The sequence below is a fragment of the Trachinotus anak genome, unplaced genomic scaffold (genome assembly GCF_046630095.1).
Source record: "Trachinotus anak isolate AG129_WGS33_773 ecotype Australia unplaced genomic scaffold, CSIRO_AGI_Tana_v1 ptg000031l, whole genome shotgun sequence".
In the NCBI taxonomy this organism is placed as follows: domain Eukaryota; kingdom Metazoa; phylum Chordata; class Actinopteri; order Carangiformes; family Carangidae; genus Trachinotus; species Trachinotus anak.
In genome coordinates, this window is record NW_027273882.1 from 840559 (window position 1) to 860284 (window position 19726).

Consider the following 19726-nt stretch of genomic DNA (forward strand, 5'->3'; position numbering starts at 1 on the left):
TGTTTATATCTCAGAATTTGCTCTCGTCTGAGAGATTTCCTCCGCTTTGTGCGTGAACAGTGTGAACAAGTGTGTGTCTGCAGTCCTAATCTGCATGTATAATGTTATAAACAAAGAACTGAAGCCACAGAGTCAGTGTAGAAGAGTTTTTATATGAAAGTGTGTATTTGTCAATAGCTACCACTTTTTTTTTGGGGGGGGGGGGGGGGGGGGGGGTGGGGGGACTAACACATACTAGAAATATCTAAATCTGTTGAATTTTTCATTTTCTACAAATAATTTGCCAACTTCGACTTTCAGGCAGTGGCCGTGAAGTGGAAAATCAAAGACCGAACAAAGAAGTGTGTTGATCCCACAAATAATAACGACAAACACACATTTGCACACACAGTCATGGACAGATTACTGAACAGGCCTTGGTGGGCACAGACAACCTCTCTTCATCTCCAGCTACACACGAACACCTGAGAGTCCTGCTTCATCTGCACAATGTCACTGAAACAGACTAACACAATGAGGAGATGCAGAGCGACTCCAAAACGACCACAAGGAGACACAAACCACCACAGAGGCAAAATGACAACAAAGCTCAAAAGCACTACAAACAGAAGTGAATGTCAAAATGAGTAAAATGACAACAAATGAGTCAAGCTGTTTGTAGTCATGTTGTGTCTCTTTCAGTCTGGGGGGGGGGTTTTACATGTCTGTGCCCAATTTATCATATAATCCATCCATACATATAGTATACACACACACACACACACACACACACACACACTCGACTGAACAATTTTCTCGTATTAAATGTCATTAACCAAAGCAAAATTTACAAAATACGAAAAACAACATTAGTGCTGTATAAAGGAAATACAACAATAACAACCATGGAAATGCAATGTCAACACTTGGCAGGTGAAAACTTGAAAACATTTTCTTTTGTTTTCTTTTTTTTTCTTAAATTCTCACGTTGGGTGTTTGTCCTGCAGCTGCAATCAGTTCTCCAGATGTGCGGCAGGATTCCCACAAAATAAAAAAAGTTTTTAAAAAAAACAGCAGATGTAGATGTTTCCAGATCATCACGGTGTTTCCTGAAATGCTCCCAACCAATAAAAGCATCTGTGGTATAAATACTTCTTCCATCGATAAGTGTTCCCTTTCCCCCGTTTCGTTTTAGTCCCTGCTTTGGACTGAGGAGAGACGTTCAGCAGATGTGGTGGCGTCTTTGGTTCGAAGCCTCATTTATAAAAACACCTTCTGACCTTTCTCTGTACAGCTGTCTTTAAAAACACAATCAAAAACTAATGCATGGTTTTCACACTTTAAACAATTGTAAAATTTGTTTTGGAATCAGACATTTTACAAAATTTCTCTCTTAAAAAAAAATTTAAAAAAAAATGGATGGGATTAACGTGGTCTGAAAACAGGAAACGTTTATGAGTGAGGCACCTGTTAAACCCGCTGAACGCAGGGTAACTGTGTGTCCACGTGGACAGAGACCTGCAGTGCAGACCAATATGGCTTCCTTTCGAGATTAAAAACTTTATTTGATGATGTCTCTGATTCTAAGCAATGTGTAGAAACGTCTTGAGCTGTAGCGTCTCTTCCACTGATAACCTATCGTGGTAGAAGCTCATTCCAGTCAGGAGTTCGATGTCTCGGACCCGAGCGGTGTGAAAGTGTAGCCATTCCTCCACCCACGTCAAGTCTGACCCAGTCTGAAGAGAAATGAAAAGAGGAAGAGAAATTAAGAACAAAGAAAAATCTATTAATGTGGGTGATCTATTTAGAAACTTATCAGCTCTGGTCATGTTTTCCATTGTGGGATTTGACAACCGGTCTCTACAGAAGTAGACTGACGTGGTTGTGGTGTTACTCACAGCACAGCTCTCTGTGTGGTCAGGCCTGTGGGGCAGGATGAAGGACTTAGCCTGCAGTGGGCCCTGGCAGTTAACAGGGCTGAAGGTCACGTTGCCACAACTGGTCAGAATCACATAGAAATGTGTTGGGATGGGAGCCTCGTTCCTGTAGAGACGAGAGATCACAGTGTTATCTCTTTTCTAGAAAGCAATTTTGACTTGTGGTGAGTGCAGAATGTACAGCTATAAATACAGCATTGATAAAACCTAAGCCGATGGTGAAGTGGTCGAAACTGTAGGTCTCAAACCGATGGTTATGATAAAGCTGCTGATAATGTGGTTTCGAATGAAGTGTTTTGTGATACAATCAAATCTTAAAAAAACCCCTTAGGTATAATGACATCATCATCATCATTTTTCCAACGAAGTCCCACCCATTTCGAACAGCAGAGAAAAATTCAGGCAGAACAAAAATTACAGAGAACTTACGGGTGAAATAACTGAAACTGGTCCAACTTTGGCAGAAAAGTGTTCGTTCATGTAGGAACTCACTGTTCAAAGTAAGAAGCTGACTGAGGAAATACATTTCCAGGGCCTTTAAGGGATCAGAGTGGACAGTGTAAATGCAGCATAAAACAGAAATATAATGGCCTAGTTTAATTCATCGTACAAGTGAATACGTCTGAGAAGTTTACTGAGTTCATGACACAATACTAAGTAGACCTCAGATCTTGAGAAATTAAGGCTTCTTACACTTCAGCATTGAGTATTTTCGAAAAAATAATATCTTGACAAAATCCTCCATTTCCAAATGTGTACGTGTGTGTACGTGTGTGTGTGTGTGTGTGTGTGTGTGTGTGTGTGTGTGTGTGTGTGTGTGTGTGGTCTATTTGATGTCATCATAAACTCTGAGATTGAAGCGTTCATGGGAGACTGAAACCTGGAAGAAGTTTCATTATCAACCACAATTTACTGAAGACAGACGACTTAAGATTCCTCTTTCCTCTCCAACCCAGACCTTCCACATCAAAGCATTTTCAAAGGACAGAAGATGCTGGGCTACATTTGCAAAATAAATGTTAACTAATATTGCTGATTGATCATCATAAGGGCAATGAACTGCAGACCAGATAGCAACTGAAAAAAATAATCAGCAATTACCTGCAAAAGAGCAAATATTAACTGTACCTGGCTTCTTAAAAGTCAGAATTAGAAACTTTTTCTTTTTTATATATGATACTAAACTGAATATATGTGGCTTTTGTATAGGTAGTTGAAGAGAAATAATTTCAACATGTCACCTTGGGGTCTGATGGTCATTTTTTGAAAAAGTTATCATTATTAAATCAAGAAAATATCCGACAGATTCACTGACAAATGAAAGTGATCGTTGGTTGCACCTTTCATCGACTGCCTGGAGCGTGTGCCGCTGACTTACTGTGAGATTGTTTTAAATGCATCAACGTTTCCGTCAAAGTCTTCATCAAATATCGGCCCACTCATGACGTTGACTCCGTTCAGCTGTTTTGAATATCCTGGAAGCAGGACCTCATGGAAATGGGTCCAAACATCTGTGGTTAGAAAGAATACACAAAAAAAAACTTAAAAACTCTAATAAAGTTTTCATGCTATAGAGCAGCCACTGACTTAAATTTAGAAATAAAAGGAAAATATATTTCAATATGGAAATCTTCATTGCTGTGTATAAAAAGTGATGTGCCACCAGGGGGCAGCATCTGTTAGCTGATTGAATATTTAGGCTTCTAACACAACTTTCAGCACTTGGAGGAGTTTTTCTTCCAGTGCTCACTCATACAAGTGAGAAAGAGTTTCCATTTGCAGCATGTGTGGCTCCACTGGAAACACAACCAGAGCTGTGTTGGCTGAAACTCCTAAATGAATCAACCCCCCCCCCCCCCCAACACAATCAACAAGTTTCAACAAACGCATGGCTCAGTCATGCAGCTTATGCAGGCCACAACATTATCATGTTGAACCTGCAAATTCTTTCACAAATGACACAGGTAGTTTTGTAATGGTGCGTAACACTGAGAGTGCAGGTACAGACACAATCCTCAGGGGAGTTAAGGCAGAATTAAGCACTTACATGTGAATGAGCAAAAGCACAAAGATCAAGAGTGAACCCACGTTCATCCCAGTCCAAGTCACCTAGATCCAGTCTACTGTGCTGCTCTAGCAGAGTTTGGTGAGTCAGCTCAGCCACATTACAAACTAAACCACCTTTAAACTGGATCTTATTGTGAAGAAAACTGCGGTGGCTGCAGCAGCATGGCAGCAGGATTAACTCTGGAAAAGATCCTCTGACTAAACCTTTAATTGTACTTTACAGAAAGCGCTTAACTAAATTAAAGTACAGTAGTCCCATATAATCACAGCGGTTAGATCTTTGGACTCCTGTTATGTATATTTAAGAACCAATTGGACTAAAATATAGCCTGTTTTTAGAAAATCAGCTTTGTAAAGTATAATATTGAGCAATAAAAATTGGCTCACGAGAGCAGGCAAACCTCAGTACCTGCTCTCGGAAAACTTGAGTGTTTAACGATTTCACAAAACAAAGCGTGATGTCATGTCTAGTTAGCATCCACAGTATCACTTCAGTTCATTATTTAATTGTTCGGCTCAAAAGCTCTTTCACTCAGCTGGCAGGTGAACGGTTCTGACAACCCTGGAATTTAATTTTAAGTAATGCATCACCAGGACTCACATTTACAGCTTTGGCTGCAGCCAGAAAAACCAGCAGACAATAACTGACTCACCTTTAAAAGCGGGGAACATTGGTGCCATGTTACTTGTCAGCAGAGAGTCAGTCTCAGGTCCGTTGACGCTCAGATCTACGAAATGAGAGATGGAGTAAAAGAGAACATGTTAGCTACTTGGAGATGGATGCAAAAACAGATGGCATGTTGCAAAAGCCTGCTGTGGAAATAAAGAATAAAAAGTTGCTGGCTAAAAGCTTAACATGTTTGTGGAACTTAATAGAAAGAGGTAAAGTCAGTCGGGCTGTTTATCTTTGTGATTGATTAATCTGCTTATTATTTTCTGGATTAATCAATTAATTGTTTTGTCTAAAAAATGTCAGAAAATACTGAAAAACATCCATCACATTTCACTCCCATGTCTTCAAATGTCTTGTTTTGCCAATTAACAGTTCAAACCCAAAGATATTCTGTTTACAATAAATTATAACAAAGAAAAGCTGGAGTCACAGACTTGTTTGGTGTTTTGGTGTCAACTACTAACAGCATCACTGAACTGCACAAATCACACTCAACCAGAGTGACGATCAAAATAAAATGTCTGATTTTGGTGAGTGTGACTTTCAGACGGCTGTAAGGGAGCTTTTACTTCTCTCTTCCACTGCACTCTCACTTCCTCCTGAGGAGCCACCTTTAACCAGAATATCATTAAAATTACATTATATCTACAGTGTCTCAATTATGGGGGATGGGACTCCTCCTCTGCTGCAGCCCTACAGCACGGGTGCATTTTTACATGAGAATGTGGCTCTGAAAACATGTCAACTTGGATTCAACACCCAGCTGGGGATGAAGAGCCGTGACCTCCACTACCACACGCATACACACACACACACACACACACACACACACACACACACACACACTCACAGGGGGGATGCAGCAGGCCATAAGACAGATCTGAGTTGTTTCTATAGCGAAGACACAGCTGGCTGGCGGCCGGTGGGATGCGGACGTCAGCACGAACACACGCCTCCAACTCTGGGCTCAGGGGTCGGACTCTGGTCTGAGAGAGAGGATCAGTCAGTGATGGACAGTGTGGAGTGGGACTTCAGGCCAGCACTCTGGGCGTTGTGTAAGATCACTTGGCCTGATTTGGCTTCGCCTGTGTATGTGGGTCAGCAAGGGCATTGCACTTTCTGTTTGCAGAGCTCTCTAACAATAATAATCTCATCTCACTCCTCTTACAAGAGAAAATGTTGAATTTTTTTTGGAATAAAATGTAACACTTGTGAATTCAGTGACACTAAGGAGGTGATTCGGTAGCAAAAGGAAATCCAGAGTGTGACATGTGGCTTCATTCATTCATTTTAAAAAACAATATAGCTGTTTATTCAATATTGCAGATTTTAAAGCGGCTGTTTGTTTTTTCTCTGCTGCCGGATGTAGTTTCTTGCCGGCGTTGCTTTGCACCGCTGGAGACAGCTCTTGGCGAATAAAGGAATAAAGTTTGATGGTGAACTCCCAACTCCCGCTTCTTCTAGACTGTTGTCATTCGATCTGCACTTGATCTAACGCTAATGTTAGCAATAGCAAAACTTACAAAAAGGTACTTTAAGGAACACCATTTCACATGAGCCCTAAACATTCACAGAAACAACAGGACAGAGAGGACTGAATGATGTGGAGGTTTTTTGACAGCAGAGATAACAGAATAAAATTCTGGAAAGTGACTTTAGAAGAGAGTGTCGCGGAGGATTTATGGATATGGAAGAAACCAAACTATCATGATGTAAGTATCCGCACTGCCTCGCTGATCAATTTTCATGGCAGCTAACAAATTAACTGTTGTAACTTTATTCAAACCATGACGGTTTCTGACAGCAAGTGCTGTAGTTGATGCAGGTGTGAGAAATCCACCGTTCTTTCGGAAAGGCAGATGAATGAAAAGGTGAATGAGGAAATGCATTATGTCACAGAGGCAAGCCTGGACATTCAACTTACTGTGACAAATGAATGATGAAGGACTATTCATTTTTTGCAACTAAACTTTATTATAAAAAAATGTCTTTCCAGAAGGAAAATATTTGGAAAATATTTGGAAAATATTTGGAAATTATTTGAAAATGACAGATTGGTACAATAAAACCTTGTCAAATTTTCTGTCCCTGATTACAGGCAGAAAAACAATGGAGCATTTACAGCTATGCATATTTCAAACATCCTGCACGTACAAGAACAGAAATACAAGCTTGTTCTGAGGGCAGATCAGCAGCACGGCCTCACGCTTTTCATTGATTAACTGGTTTTGTAGTAGGCCAACTAGCTTGAAGCAAGATTTATATGGAGATGTTAACTTCGACAAGCTGTGAAATGGAAGTTTTCTGTGGGTGTACAAGTGGGCTCAGCTAAATACTGTATGTTATAAAACAAAACACAATCTAAACCATGGCTCTTCCAAGCCAAAATGAATACACTACAAGCCATATTTAGCTCGCACTGTATTTGAATAGAGCTTGAATAAAAACAAATCTACATTCTCACTTACTCTATCATTCTGACAGTAAAGTACAACAGTGTAAGCTCTCCCGGGAATGTATCCCTCTGCCTGAGGTCATGATTTACGCTAAAGTTCAACCACGTAATGAGAAAGACAAGAGCTGCTTGAGCCAACATGAGCACAGAGGATGAGTAACAGCTGCTTAGAGAAAGGTTTCAGATCCTAAACAAACTCCTCCAATCTGCTGCCAAACCCGGACCACAGAAGAAATATAGCTGGGACAACTCAAATGAATGGGCTATGTTTAGAGAAAGAAGACAGCTCCCAGCAAGCAGACTCACCGGAGGCTGGATTGTGTACGACACCCACAGGGGCATGAGGCGGTCTTTGCTGTATCCGCTGAGGTAGTCAGAGTGGTGCAGGAGACAAAAGGTGGCGTCTGCTTGGACGACCCGAGGGGTGCCGAAAGGGTGGTGGAGACGACGCAAGCTGACTTTAGTGCCTAAAGGGAAAATGTATATATATGTGTCACACAAAAGTTTCTCTAAAAAAAAATAAAAAAAAAAAAACATTAAAAATGCAAGGAAAAGTAAAAAAATATTCTCACTGGAACTGGTTGTCATGAAACGTCTGTTCCATTCTTTCTCCTGAAAAGAAACACACACACTTCTTGTTAATGGTTTTGTCTTTGCACTTTTACCTCTTATTCATGAACACCTGCCCCTTTGGCAGATATCACAGGTTAAAACAACTTTTTGTAGCCAGCGAACAGTCTTTCTCTTCTGCACGCAGTTTTAGATTTCATCGATGTTCAGGTGAGAGGACTGCGAGAGCTGTCCCAAACGCTTCACCGTGGTGGACTGTGAGGTTTGCTGTTGCAGAAGTCGGGCTCTGCAGGACATTTGCCTCCAGAATCTGCTGATATTTAGTGGAATCCATTCTTCCCTTGCTCTGTGCAATGTATCCTGTGCCACATCACCCCAAAAGCTGAATATTTCCACACTCAAGCTTAACAGTTGGCAAAGTGTTCCCTCATCAAATGCTTTTTTCTCTCTGGTGATTGTGGCTCACATTTAACTTTATCTGTCCACAGCACTTGTTTCCAAAATGACTCTGGCTTATCCAGACTTCAGAAGTTGACTTTTGTGATGAGGTTGCAGGTAGGGTTTCCCTCTAATGACTCTTCATGGCAATCCATCCAAAATTGGTTGAGACCTTCTACTCTGCAAACTAGTAGTTGAGATTTTTCTCAAAAAATGGTGGACTGACCAACCGACACTGAATCCCTGGACCTGTGAAGCTGGTGTGATGAAAAATAAACGCGTGACCTCAATAACTTGTTAGCACATACCACTGCCTTGGTTTTGGATGCACAGGTGCACTGCAGGTCGTCAGCAGGGCTGGGGTCACTGGCCTCACAGGGGGTTTCATGGGAGAGCTGCGCTGGGTGAACTGGAAGGTGGACTGGATGCTGCAGGAGGTGGTTCAGACTGCCGTGAGTCCCGTTGTTTGGAGCGGGACGGATACCGAGGAGATCTGGAGGAAGACGAGAGTTAAAAAGAGGGGATACATTTCAGACACTACAAAGGGACGGTAATACAGCCCGTCAGTACATTTACTGTAAAAAATAAAAGTTTTGAAACCTTTTATTATCAATTTCTCAGTTAAAACAAGGCTTTATTCACTAACATGAGTTTCAAACTATTCAAGCAAAGGAAAAGGAAGGAACAGGTTCTGCTGGTGGCCTTTTTATCAAGTCTCTTGAAATCCTTTAGAGTCTTAAGAGGCGAGCACTTACTCATTTCCTTCTTATGTTTTTCTTTTTATTAAATCATTAACGACAGTCCACTGAACACACACACGTTTCGGTGCCAGCCTTGCGCAGTGTGTATGTCTGTGTGCACATGTCCTAGTGTTGGCTGTAGACTGGCCCTGTGTGTTCTCACCCTACATGTGAATTTATACTATTTTACCATAAAACCTACAGAAGTTATATGGAAGTAAAAAGAAGAACAATGATCTTTGCATCTTTGATCTTTTAACTTTGTTGTAAACAATTCTATGTCCTACTCTACTTACTGTAGTTGTGCGCAGGTCTAAGTAGATTTTCTACGTAACGTGATTCAAATTATCTGAATTTCAATACATTTTGACATTTTTTTATGCTTAAATCTGGTTAATGTGGTGCCCTGTTTTGCTGCAAGCACCAAACTGAAATTTAGTTCAGTTCAGTTCAGTTTTCATGACTGAGAATAATAGCACAGCTAAAACTACATACATTGTGAACAGCGATGTCGTGGGCGTCATTTGGTGATGAGCTTTGCGTGGGTTAGGGCTGTGTTAATATATCTGATGCTATACACTTTGTTTAGTTTGTTTGAATAGAAATGAACAACAAAGGCAAAATGCTCTAAACAAAGCAACTTACCACACATGACGTTATATAGTTCAATGTTTTCAAAAGGGGGGACAACAGTTTTGTTTTTAAAACCGGGACCATAGCCAATGAAGATCGCCTGGAAAAATCAAATACACATTAATATACTGACACTCATTCATGTATGAGAGAGGACAGCAAAGTATTCAAACGACATTGCTCAACAGTTGTGAACTGTGAACTGGAAACCTTTAACTTTAAACAGCAGGACGTCAAACACTCAATACCATGATTAGGCTGTGTGCAAATATTTGAAATGAACTGAAGCAGTAAAATGACCTCACGTAACCTTGAATTACGGCTTTATAATCTAGAATAGTCACTGGTTGGGTGGGACCCGGAGATATTTTCAGGTGAGTAAACTGTCTATTTTAAACCCACTTTGCTGTGCGTGAGCAGGGTGAAAGCAGTTGACTTTCCTCACTCAGACACATTTTTTTTATGTCAGCTAATTATACCAAGTCAAATTCTGGTGTGAACCACATCCGGAGACATACACAGACTTATTGTAATGACTAACAGGAGGGTGGCAGACAGACGCACACAAACAAACTCAATCCAAAGCCGAGACTGTGGAGGTGGAGAGTGACTTCCCACGAGTGTAATCACTGTACTTGAGCAGCGTTTTAGAACTGCACAGTATTTGGTTTGTTTGTGTTTAGGTGTTTTTGCTCTTATGGTTTCATTTGCAGACCTTAGACAGCAAACGATATATATTGCCTTTACACTCAAACATTCATTCCTAAATCTAGAGACAAGACCAATCAACTTATTTTGATACAGATTTTGAAGCATTCAGAAAATGTCACTGCTGTATCCACCAGTAAGAAACCCAGATAAATAAAATCTATAAACTGGGGATTTATATAGAACCGTGAAAAATGTGAAGAAACAAACATTAAAGAGTAAAACTGATTTAAATCCTGGAACTGTGTGGTAAAATGCAAATGAAACTAAGTGAATTAAAAGTGCTCTTCTTTGTTCCTCAGCTACCAAGAAGCTGCTCTCAGGCAAATCCCTTAACCCCACGCTGAGCCTCTGAACGTAGCAGCTGACAGCGGAGACCTGTTGTTGAACCTGTGAGCTCAAATATATGAATGACTGAAGCAGTAGTGATGTAATTGAGAAGTTACTAAATGTACTCAGCAGACCTTCTCTACATTAAAACATATCAATGGTTTCTCTTTGCAGGAATTTACCCTTTAGTTGAATTTTTGAAGCGGAATTGGGAAAATTATTCCTTTTCCCTTTAGTGATGGAAACAGCTGCTAAAACTTTCTCATGCCTCGGGGAATGGCTTACACAACTGGTTCAGAGTTTTCCCTAATATTTGCTTTGTTCTTGTGGAATCCTGGATAGTTTTGCCTCTTCAGCCCAAACTCAAACTTAACAACCAGGAAAAGGAAAACATCTCTTTAGTGAGACTGCACACAGGTCAAACACATTACAAACCCGTGATGGGGGTGACAAGTCCACTTTGCTTGCCCAAATGGATCACAGGAGTTCTGTTCCTATGCGTGAGAGAACATTGTGGCCAAGTGGCCGTGCAAAGTCTCCTGCTGGATTCTAGCTTTCAGCTCAGCCAGTCAGAAAAATGACAGGCTGGAAGGTGTGTGGAGCAAAATCTATTTATAAACAGCTCATTAACATTTACTGCTGCAGATTTCTAATAAAGATGGAGAAACCCATGGCCCTTTACTAACATTTATAAGTGCAGATCTAATGATTTATTAGTGAGTGAGAAGCAGTTACTGGGTGCCTGCTGGGGATGCAAAACGAAGCAGGATTTTGGAGCTGCACAGCAAATCTGTCACCTGCAATTACTCCGAACTGATTTTATTTTCAGACAGTTTAGGACTTTGTCTGCACTTTGTCAGAATAAATATTTTTTCTGACACTTCCTTCCTTTCTCTGGCTTGGATGCCAATGAAGATGTTATCTGAGCCGTGGAATCCACCTAAATATTTTTCTTGATGGGTCAATGACCTATGACACTTCTTTTCTTCTTTTTATACATAAACAGGATATAGTTATATAGCATTTATAACTGCTAACACACATACACACACACACACACACACACACACACACACACCCTTCCTTCCTCTGACCTGCATGCTGCTGAAGACGTTATCTGAGCCGTGGAATCCACCACTGCAGTACTTCACATTGCCACTCTCACTGAGGAGATCAGAAAAAAATATTTTAGCTTAAGAACCAAAATCAACACACAGACATAAAGATGAAGGGTGAAAGTCATTAACGCACCACTATGGTAAATATCAACATTGACATTGTCAATCATCTTATTTTGATGGAAATTTAATCTCAAATAATGTCAGTTTTAGGTTCTGTTTAATTCTGTATAACCCACAGTAAACACGTGTCGTATTACGGTGCAGCTACACTCTGATGTTTTTTCTGTCCGTTATGAAGCAATTTGAAACCGAAGAATTTAGTTGCTTTCTTTGCAAGATCAGCACCAATATCACATCTGTACACTAAATAAGAAGTTAGATTTGCTAATTACATGCTCGCTGTAGCTGCATATTTAGCACACAATGGTTTTGGTCTTCTCATTTAAATCCTTCAAACAAGCGAATGAATGTATTTCCCAAACATATTTCACTATTCTTTAAAAAAAAATCTATTAAGTTAAAGGATACAAAAGACACTAGCTATTTTGACATTATGGCTGCTACAAAGAATTACTGGGAAATAGCTAGGAGATGCTAACTCCAGTAGCCAAAACAAGGAGAGCTGCTGAGGTTGCTTTCAACTTGCCAGCCAATTACAGAGCTTGTTTTACTTGCCTGCCCCTCCCACAACCTCCTCCATTCAATTATCAAGTCTAGTATTTGTTTTTGGAAACAGCTGAATCCTACAATAAAATAGCATATTACATTAGCTGTCAGCTTACTGGTCCACAGTGTTGTCTTCTGACTGCCTTTTATTCTGACACATATAATTTGAAGAATACATAAGGACTTATGAAGCCTTTTAAAGACTCTTTGGGTGTTTGGTGGCTCTAAAAACTCAAATGTGTTTGGTTGCCATCATTTCCATTTTTGACTGAACCTTGCCTTTAACAGGCTTACAACAATACAACAATACAATTCCCTGACACCACTGAAATTGACAAGTCGTCCTCTCTCCATCGTCTTTCTTCCCTTCTTGCACAGAGGTAATATTAAGGATAATGGCAGTTTATCACAGCAGCTTGGGTCTTATTTTTGTAGTTTTGGCTTTCAGTTTTATCAGTTAGCAATTGACCTTTATTTTCTTTTCCAATTGAGTTTGGCTCCTGCAGGGTTTGTTAAAAAGCAGTGATGTTACTGCGCTGCCAGAATTTCTTTAGGTAAAAATGATTTATTACTACCAAACAGGAACGATGGCAAAACTACAGAAACACACTGTTCAGACCGCAGCTGTAATGAACCAGAATTATGGTTTGAAGACAGTAAACTGGTCCTTCACTTACAGTGCTGCCTGCCAGCCCAGCTTCATGTAGAGATGTCCTCTCTCAATGCGTTTGTTGTTAGCAAAGTGCATCCTTTTGGGGAGGTTTTCTTTGAGGTACGGCCTCATTGGCTGGTTAGGGGCCCTGCACTTCAGATCAGACACAGAAGAGGAGAATCAACACGCCGCAGAGCGAGGAATGGCTTTGTTTGACGTGAAGCTAAGCAAGCAGATAATTTTTCATTCTTCTTATCAATACAAGAGTCGCATTTGGAATACTTTGCATACCGACAGGTTCTTCACCAGGCCATCGTAGTCGACTGCAGGAAAGAAACAGGGCGGGATTAGCCACACTGGTTACAAACAAACTGACACTGAGTGATACTGCAACTCCGGGAAGAAGGGAAGTTGGATGTTATCAACAGGAACTCACAGGAGAAGTACTCCTCTGGGAGGCGAGTGGGTCTGATGCGAGCAGCGGGGCCTGGGATGACAGTGAAGTCATCAGTTTTTTCCTGGTAGGATGACACATAGGCTGCCTTGGTACAGGAAGCCTCCTCCATGCCTGTTAGGAAAGAAAATATTCTCAATTTATATTTGAATTTGTAAAGACTTTGAAAATGTGGCCACGGTAGCATTAAAAGGTGGAGTTTGTGCACCAGCAGTAAACTTTTTTTTAAAAATCCATGGCTGTGTGTGATGATTTCTCCTGTCTTTGTCTCTTGCTGTTGTTGCTTAACTTCTTTCCCCGCAGTGTTACAAAGTTTTATCTTCTTAGAAATGTGCCTGAAGACGTGAGCACTTACATTGTCATTTCCAATATTCCCCCAACTCTTCAAATTTACTACACATGGGAAGATTTGTACATTTGTATTTAGTAAAATATTTGTCATCACTGTCTTGCACATGGCCCGATCCATGACGAATCCTTCTTTCAGCTACCAACAAATAACCAGCACAGTACATCAAATTCCTCTCCTGGAAATGATGCCGATGTCTTTGATGAGGACAGCTGGGCCACTCCCATTTTCTCCCGCGCCTTAATCTTAAATATAGCAAATTACAAGCCTAAACATCAGGTCTCCAGATGTCCACTGGATCTCCAGATGTCTCCTTACAAAATGTCCTCCTCACACACAACTGAGAACAGTAACTCCCAGATAACAGACTAATTTTTCATCAGATTGCTCTCTGGCATGGTCCTGCAGTTTCCCCTGCAACAGGTGCAGTGACTCAACCAAGTCAAACATTTGAAGCTGACACTAAGCCTCCAAAGTCTCCCTCAGTGGCACACAGGCTCCAAAACGATGCCATGTCTTACTACTGTGATACCACAGTGATTTAGGACGGAGGCACCAGGTTTGTTTGTAAGCCAATAAACAGCTTTTAATGAAACCCAGAGAAAAAGACAAAGAAAGGAGCAAAATAATATTTATACTGGTAAAAGTTTTCATTTCTTTTTCACTGTAGTTTTTAAAGACTGTTTGTTGATGTAATTTTAAGCTTTTCGAACAGTATTCCCTCCTCCACTATTTATCTTTTGGCTCATTTCTTTAGTAAAATTATACCACAAACTGGATCACAGCTATGTGGATGTCTCACCGTGGTCAGAGATGATTAGCAAGTTGACACATTGGTGCAGGTTTCTTTCTGTCAGGCCATCCATCAGCCGGCCCAGAATCCTGTCCACTTTCTCCAAGGCCTGAACAACCTGAAGACACAACGGCAGATGAAGTTAATATGTCACTGTGGCAGGAAAACAATGTTCCACCTTGCTTCAGCAAATAAATAATTAGCAAATATTGTGAAATAAAATGACTTTGTCAGCGCTGCTCATAATGTTGACTTTATTAAACAGCCTTTGGTTTAAAATTGGGAGTGGAGGCAGCACGCTATATGAAAAAAAAAAAAAAACTGTCTGCAAATGCTCAAACTACCATTCAATATGAAATGTAATTATTACATTAAAGAGATCACAGAGTTAGTTGTTCATAACTTAGATGTTTATTTAAATGGTTGCATTGATATATAGAGCTGGAACTATAAGTCGATTAGCTCATCAACAGAAACTTGAAGATAATCGATTCATCATTTAACACATTTTGAAGCAGAAATTAGCCCTCAGATGTAAAGATTTGCATTTTTCTTTGTCTAATGTGACAGTAAACTGAATATCTTTATATTTCATTACTGATGAACAAACAAAACAAGCAAACTGAAGATGTCAACTTGGGCATGAGGAAATTCTAACGATCATTTTCTAGACTAACCTGCTGAAAATAATCTGTGGAATAGTCAGTAATGAACATCCTCGTCATATCATACAGAATTTTACTTTGACAAAATACTCCGAACTCAGTAGACTTCACTAACTTCTGAAATGAGCTGTCTTATCATATGACTAAAGGTTCGCACTTAATGTGATATTAGGAAAAACAAACTCCGTCTGCTGACGAACACTGTGGTATCGCCTACACTGTGAGGGCGCTGGAAAAAGCAACACTGTGAGATGAGATTATTTTAAAAGTCAAAGTTAATTTTACTCTTAAGACTCTCACTTGTTCCATCTGGTCTGCTGTTCTTTTGGGTAATGAACAAACTGACACTCATAGCTTAGCTTATATATACTACAAGCTTTTAGTCGCAGATTCATTGTTTAGTCAGTAACTAACCTGAATGCTTCCTGGCCCGTAACGATGTCCTGCCGAGTCAGGTTCATCCAGGTACAAAGTGTAGAAGTCAGGTCTTAAAAATGACAAAGGCAACAGTTTAAGTGTGATGTTCAGTATTTTTTGATGCTGACTCGCAACATGTTCTTTGTAATGATAAAAATAAATAAATAAATAAATAATACCTTTCTCCCTGAGGTAAACTGAGCCACTCAAACAACTTCGACACTCTGTTCTCGAATGAAATGCTCCTGTGCGCCAAAAAGACACCATGTGATTTATAAGCACGTCGATACACCACAGTGTTACGACGGGAAATTTCTTGTCATGAACTTAAAAGTATGCAACATAATGGCATCGTTCTTACTTGTCATATGTCACGTAGAAATTTGGGTAGGTGCCATTGATGGCTACATCTGAGCCCGGCCAGAAAAAGGTTCCTGTTTTCAGTTTTTGACGCATGGCAGTGATCCAGACCTGAGGAGAGGAGAGGAGAGGAGAGGAGAGGAGAGGAGAAGAAAGGAAAAAGAAATAGAAGAAAAGGAAAAAGAAGGAGATAAGAGAAGCAAAGAAAAGGAGAGGAGATGAGTGTCATCTTTTGGCTCATGATTAATTCATACAGACTAAACTGTAGCGGAGTAATAGCTAACTCATTTGTTACAGTGTTCAGTCCATTAGGAGAAAAGTGTAATTCATCACAGCCCAGTCAAGTCTGATGGAGTCTAACTGCACATTTTTATGCTGAATCGATACCTATTAGACTGATCATATGTGTTTTGTATTCATGCAGCAGGCCTATAAGCATATTTTGGCAGATGCACTTAGTTGTATTGGATCAAATGTCATTACGTAGGAATGCATTCTCTCAGTATAAATCACCCAGCGGGGATCATCTATTTCTCCTTCATTCCATTTCTCCATCACATAGACCGCTGCACGGTGCATTTTCAAGAGGAGCAGCCTGTCACGCAGTTGAGGGATGAGATTTAAGAGGCCTCCCATTTAAACGGAAACCCAAAAGCGTCTAAACAAGCACAACTCGCAGCCCTCACAAGCTGTCATTTGCAGCACAAGCAGAATCCATAATTATAATCAAGAAGCTCATTACGGGGAGAGCTGATTCTCGACTCTCGCGCCGTTCATAGACAGCAAATTATAGCATGATTTGAGAATGATCCATCATATTTCTTACACAGAATCAGGGTGTGTTAACTTTCACAAGTTGAAAGTGGCTCAGAATCTAAGATGTGTGTGTCATGCCTCAGCTGGATAGCTGAGTTCTTTTTTGTTTCCCCCAGTGTTCTTTGTCTTGTACTTCCTGTTTTATTCTGATACTCACCTCTTATCTCGTTTCAGGTTCTTCACTTCCTGCCCTCATGTGTCTTCCCCTTGTGTGATTACCTGCCCTGCCCTAATGTGTTGCACCTGTGTCTCACTGTCTTCCCTCTCCCAGAGTATTTAGTCTCAGTGTTCCCTTCCTTCTGTGCCAGTTCGTCTTGTTCCTTGTGACTACGTTCCAGCCTTTTTTCCCCGTGAGCCTGATTAGTTCCTTGTCTTGTTTTTGGTTGTTGACCCTGCCTTTGCCTGCCGATTTGGATACCTTTGCTTTGCTGACTGATCACCCGTGTACCTACTTTGCCTTTATTAAAGGACTTATTGTGAACTTGCAAACTGTGTCTGTCTGCATCTGAGTCCGAGCCATGGTTCAGACCTGACAGTGTGGAGGAAATGTTATGAAATTACTGTCCTGGGTGGCCTTTCGCAGCATGGACTAAAGTCTCCTGACGTGGTTCAAACCATTTTTACTAGGTCTTGATTTTGGGCTTTGTAGGTTTGCACCGATTCACTTACCGGCTCTCCTTGGTACCATCTTGGGTTAAATTTCTCATCAGATTTCAAGCTGAAGACAGCGTTTTGGGTCACATCGTACATCTTGTTGTCCACGATGCCGTGAGACTCGGGATAAAGACCCTGCAGGAAGCGGAGGTAAAACAAACACACAGTCGAGGTGAGCTGCTTTGATACTGTGGCTGCAGGGATTTACTGTGATTACCTCCTCTCTTCGATCTTCCTAACCTAAATATTACTGGTAACCACAGCAGTTCATTTTAATTGAAGGGTCTGTTTTCAACCAACAGAGGTGAAATCTGTGCAAGCGGCCCCCCTCCCTCCCTAGTTCTGCTGCGGTTCATTTCACAAGCACATGTTAGCAATTAGGCCTCAATGAAGACAAAGTGAATACACAATCACACGCAAAAGCCTCCACATATAGAAGTTCACTATTGAGCTGCTGTCTACTCACAGTAATGGTGGAAAGTAGTAATTACATTTACTCAAGTAAAGTGTACTGGGCTTTAGTAGAATTTTGAGGTATTTTTACTTGGATAATGTATTTGTAACCCTACCATACATATTTCACAGCTTTAGTTACCAGTTACTTTTTAGGTTAGTTTGAAAAAAAAAAACAAAAAAAAAAAACAAGATATTATTAGAAATACAAATTTGTTTCACAGAACTTTGTTTTTTCTTCTTTCTTAACCTGTTAAAGCTACAATATGAAACTTATCTGCATTAAAATGTATAAAAATGACTAGACCTGTCTTATATATTTTGTTGAGTTGTTGACATTATCTCAAATATTTCCATCAATTTTCAAATCTTTAATTTTAATCATTGTAGAGGTCTGTTTTATTTGGTTGCCTGTCAGTGGCGTTGTATCCCTTTTGCGCATTCATCAGTGCTGTGGTTTGCAGCCAGAAGCAGTCAAAATTGACTTTTTATCCAGTTTTAAACCAGATTCTTACCAAAACTTTTTTTTAGATCTGGTCGTTTTTAGCCATATATTTTAACTGGATGAAGGATTTTAGTCATCGGACGTCTGGATCATAAGTTATCAGAGAAACAAGCCGAGCAAACATTAGCAGCATCTTGGCTCCCAGCCCCTCTGAGACAGTTTTTAACAATAACCTGCTTTATTCAGTGTTTTTACTAGTTCAATCACCTGGTGCGTTTGTTTTGGAGAGGAGGAGACCTTGGATAATTTGGATTCTTGTAAAAACCTCCTGAACGATTGAGGCTGAAGGAATCCTAGCTGAGAGCAGCTGACTGCAATCAAGACACCAACTCCCATGATCTCATGCTACGTCATGACATTGCTTACTCCATCTTTTGTTATTGTTTTGATTGAAAGACTCTTAGCAGCAGCAGCCACATATTGTGCGTTTAATCATCTCATGACCCCTCAGATTTATTCTGTGGTTGTTTAGAGGGAGCCTGACCCCGAGGCTGAGAACTAAGCCGGACCAATTTCAGATGTCTATGAGTATTCAGCAGCTCCATAAAAGAGACGTTTCCCTCCTAAACGTTTCCAATGGCTTCATTTAAATAACTGTCCAAAGAAGTAAAATTAGATTTGAGTCAGAAAATAAACACAAATGTGTAAAGTTGAATCATCTCATGACCCCTGAGATTAATCTTGTGACCTGTTGAGGGGGCCTGAGCCGCAAGATGGGAACCACCACTAGCTCCACCTCAACCAGCTACGACAGTAATATTGCTTATGTTGCTGCATCAATATAAACTATAAATACCACTTTCATTATGTTATATATAATTATAATATATAATATATATCAGCAACGTGGGCCATTTCTCTTTGACTTTTACTTGTGATGGAGTATTTTTACATTATTGTATTGGTACTAGTACAATGAATTGTTGTCTCACCACTAGCAAAACAAGTCAGACAGTCTGGCCATTTGTACCCAATAAATCAACCTCTGGCTCTGTCAACAGAGCAGACAAACTTACAGTCACAATGCTGTAGTGGTTTGGGAAGGTCTTTGTGGGATAAACAGGCCTCATGTATGGTGTTGTTGCTCCAGCATTTCCTGCAACACAGTAACGTTCAGTCACACCAGGACGCCTTGTAAACCGTAAAGAGCTGAGGAGTCAACAGTGTCGGCGACTTACGTAACTTGGTGATGATAGGAATGTGGCTCCCGTGATCTTTCAGATATTCCGCTCTGAAACCGTCCAAGGACACCAGGATGAGAGGGGGCTTGGAAAAACTGGGCGGGAAGACA

General features: G+C 40.4%; 1 protein-coding gene across 1 annotated transcript in view; it reads right to left on the reverse strand.

The window, feature by feature from the left end:
- Window positions 1-210: 210 nt before the first annotated feature.
- Window positions 211-19726, reverse strand: part of enpp1 (ectonucleotide pyrophosphatase/phosphodiesterase 1) — a 30801-nt gene continuing 11285 nt past the window's right edge. The window contains exons 4-23 of the mRNA XM_071467545.1: window positions 19614-19711; window positions 19452-19531; window positions 17493-17612; window positions 16009-16118; window positions 15827-15892; window positions 15645-15717; window positions 14575-14683; window positions 13406-13537; window positions 13261-13292; window positions 12995-13122; window positions 11625-11694; window positions 9505-9592; window positions 8428-8612; window positions 7684-7723; window positions 7418-7578; window positions 5507-5642; window positions 4637-4711; window positions 3295-3427; window positions 1878-2022; window positions 211-1715 (exon numbers count right to left, since the gene is read on the reverse strand). Coding sequence (XP_071323646.1) covers window positions 1563-1715; window positions 1878-2022; window positions 3295-3427; window positions 4637-4711; window positions 5507-5642; window positions 7418-7578; window positions 7684-7723; window positions 8428-8612; window positions 9505-9592; window positions 11625-11694; window positions 12995-13122; window positions 13261-13292; window positions 13406-13537; window positions 14575-14683; window positions 15645-15717; window positions 15827-15892; window positions 16009-16118; window positions 17493-17612; window positions 19452-19531; window positions 19614-19711 — 2134 coding nt within the window. The 3' untranslated portion in view covers window positions 211-1562. The remainder of the gene's footprint in view (window positions 1716-1877; window positions 2023-3294; window positions 3428-4636; window positions 4712-5506; window positions 5643-7417; window positions 7579-7683; window positions 7724-8427; window positions 8613-9504; window positions 9593-11624; window positions 11695-12994; window positions 13123-13260; window positions 13293-13405; window positions 13538-14574; window positions 14684-15644; window positions 15718-15826; window positions 15893-16008; window positions 16119-17492; window positions 17613-19451; window positions 19532-19613; window positions 19712-19726) is intronic.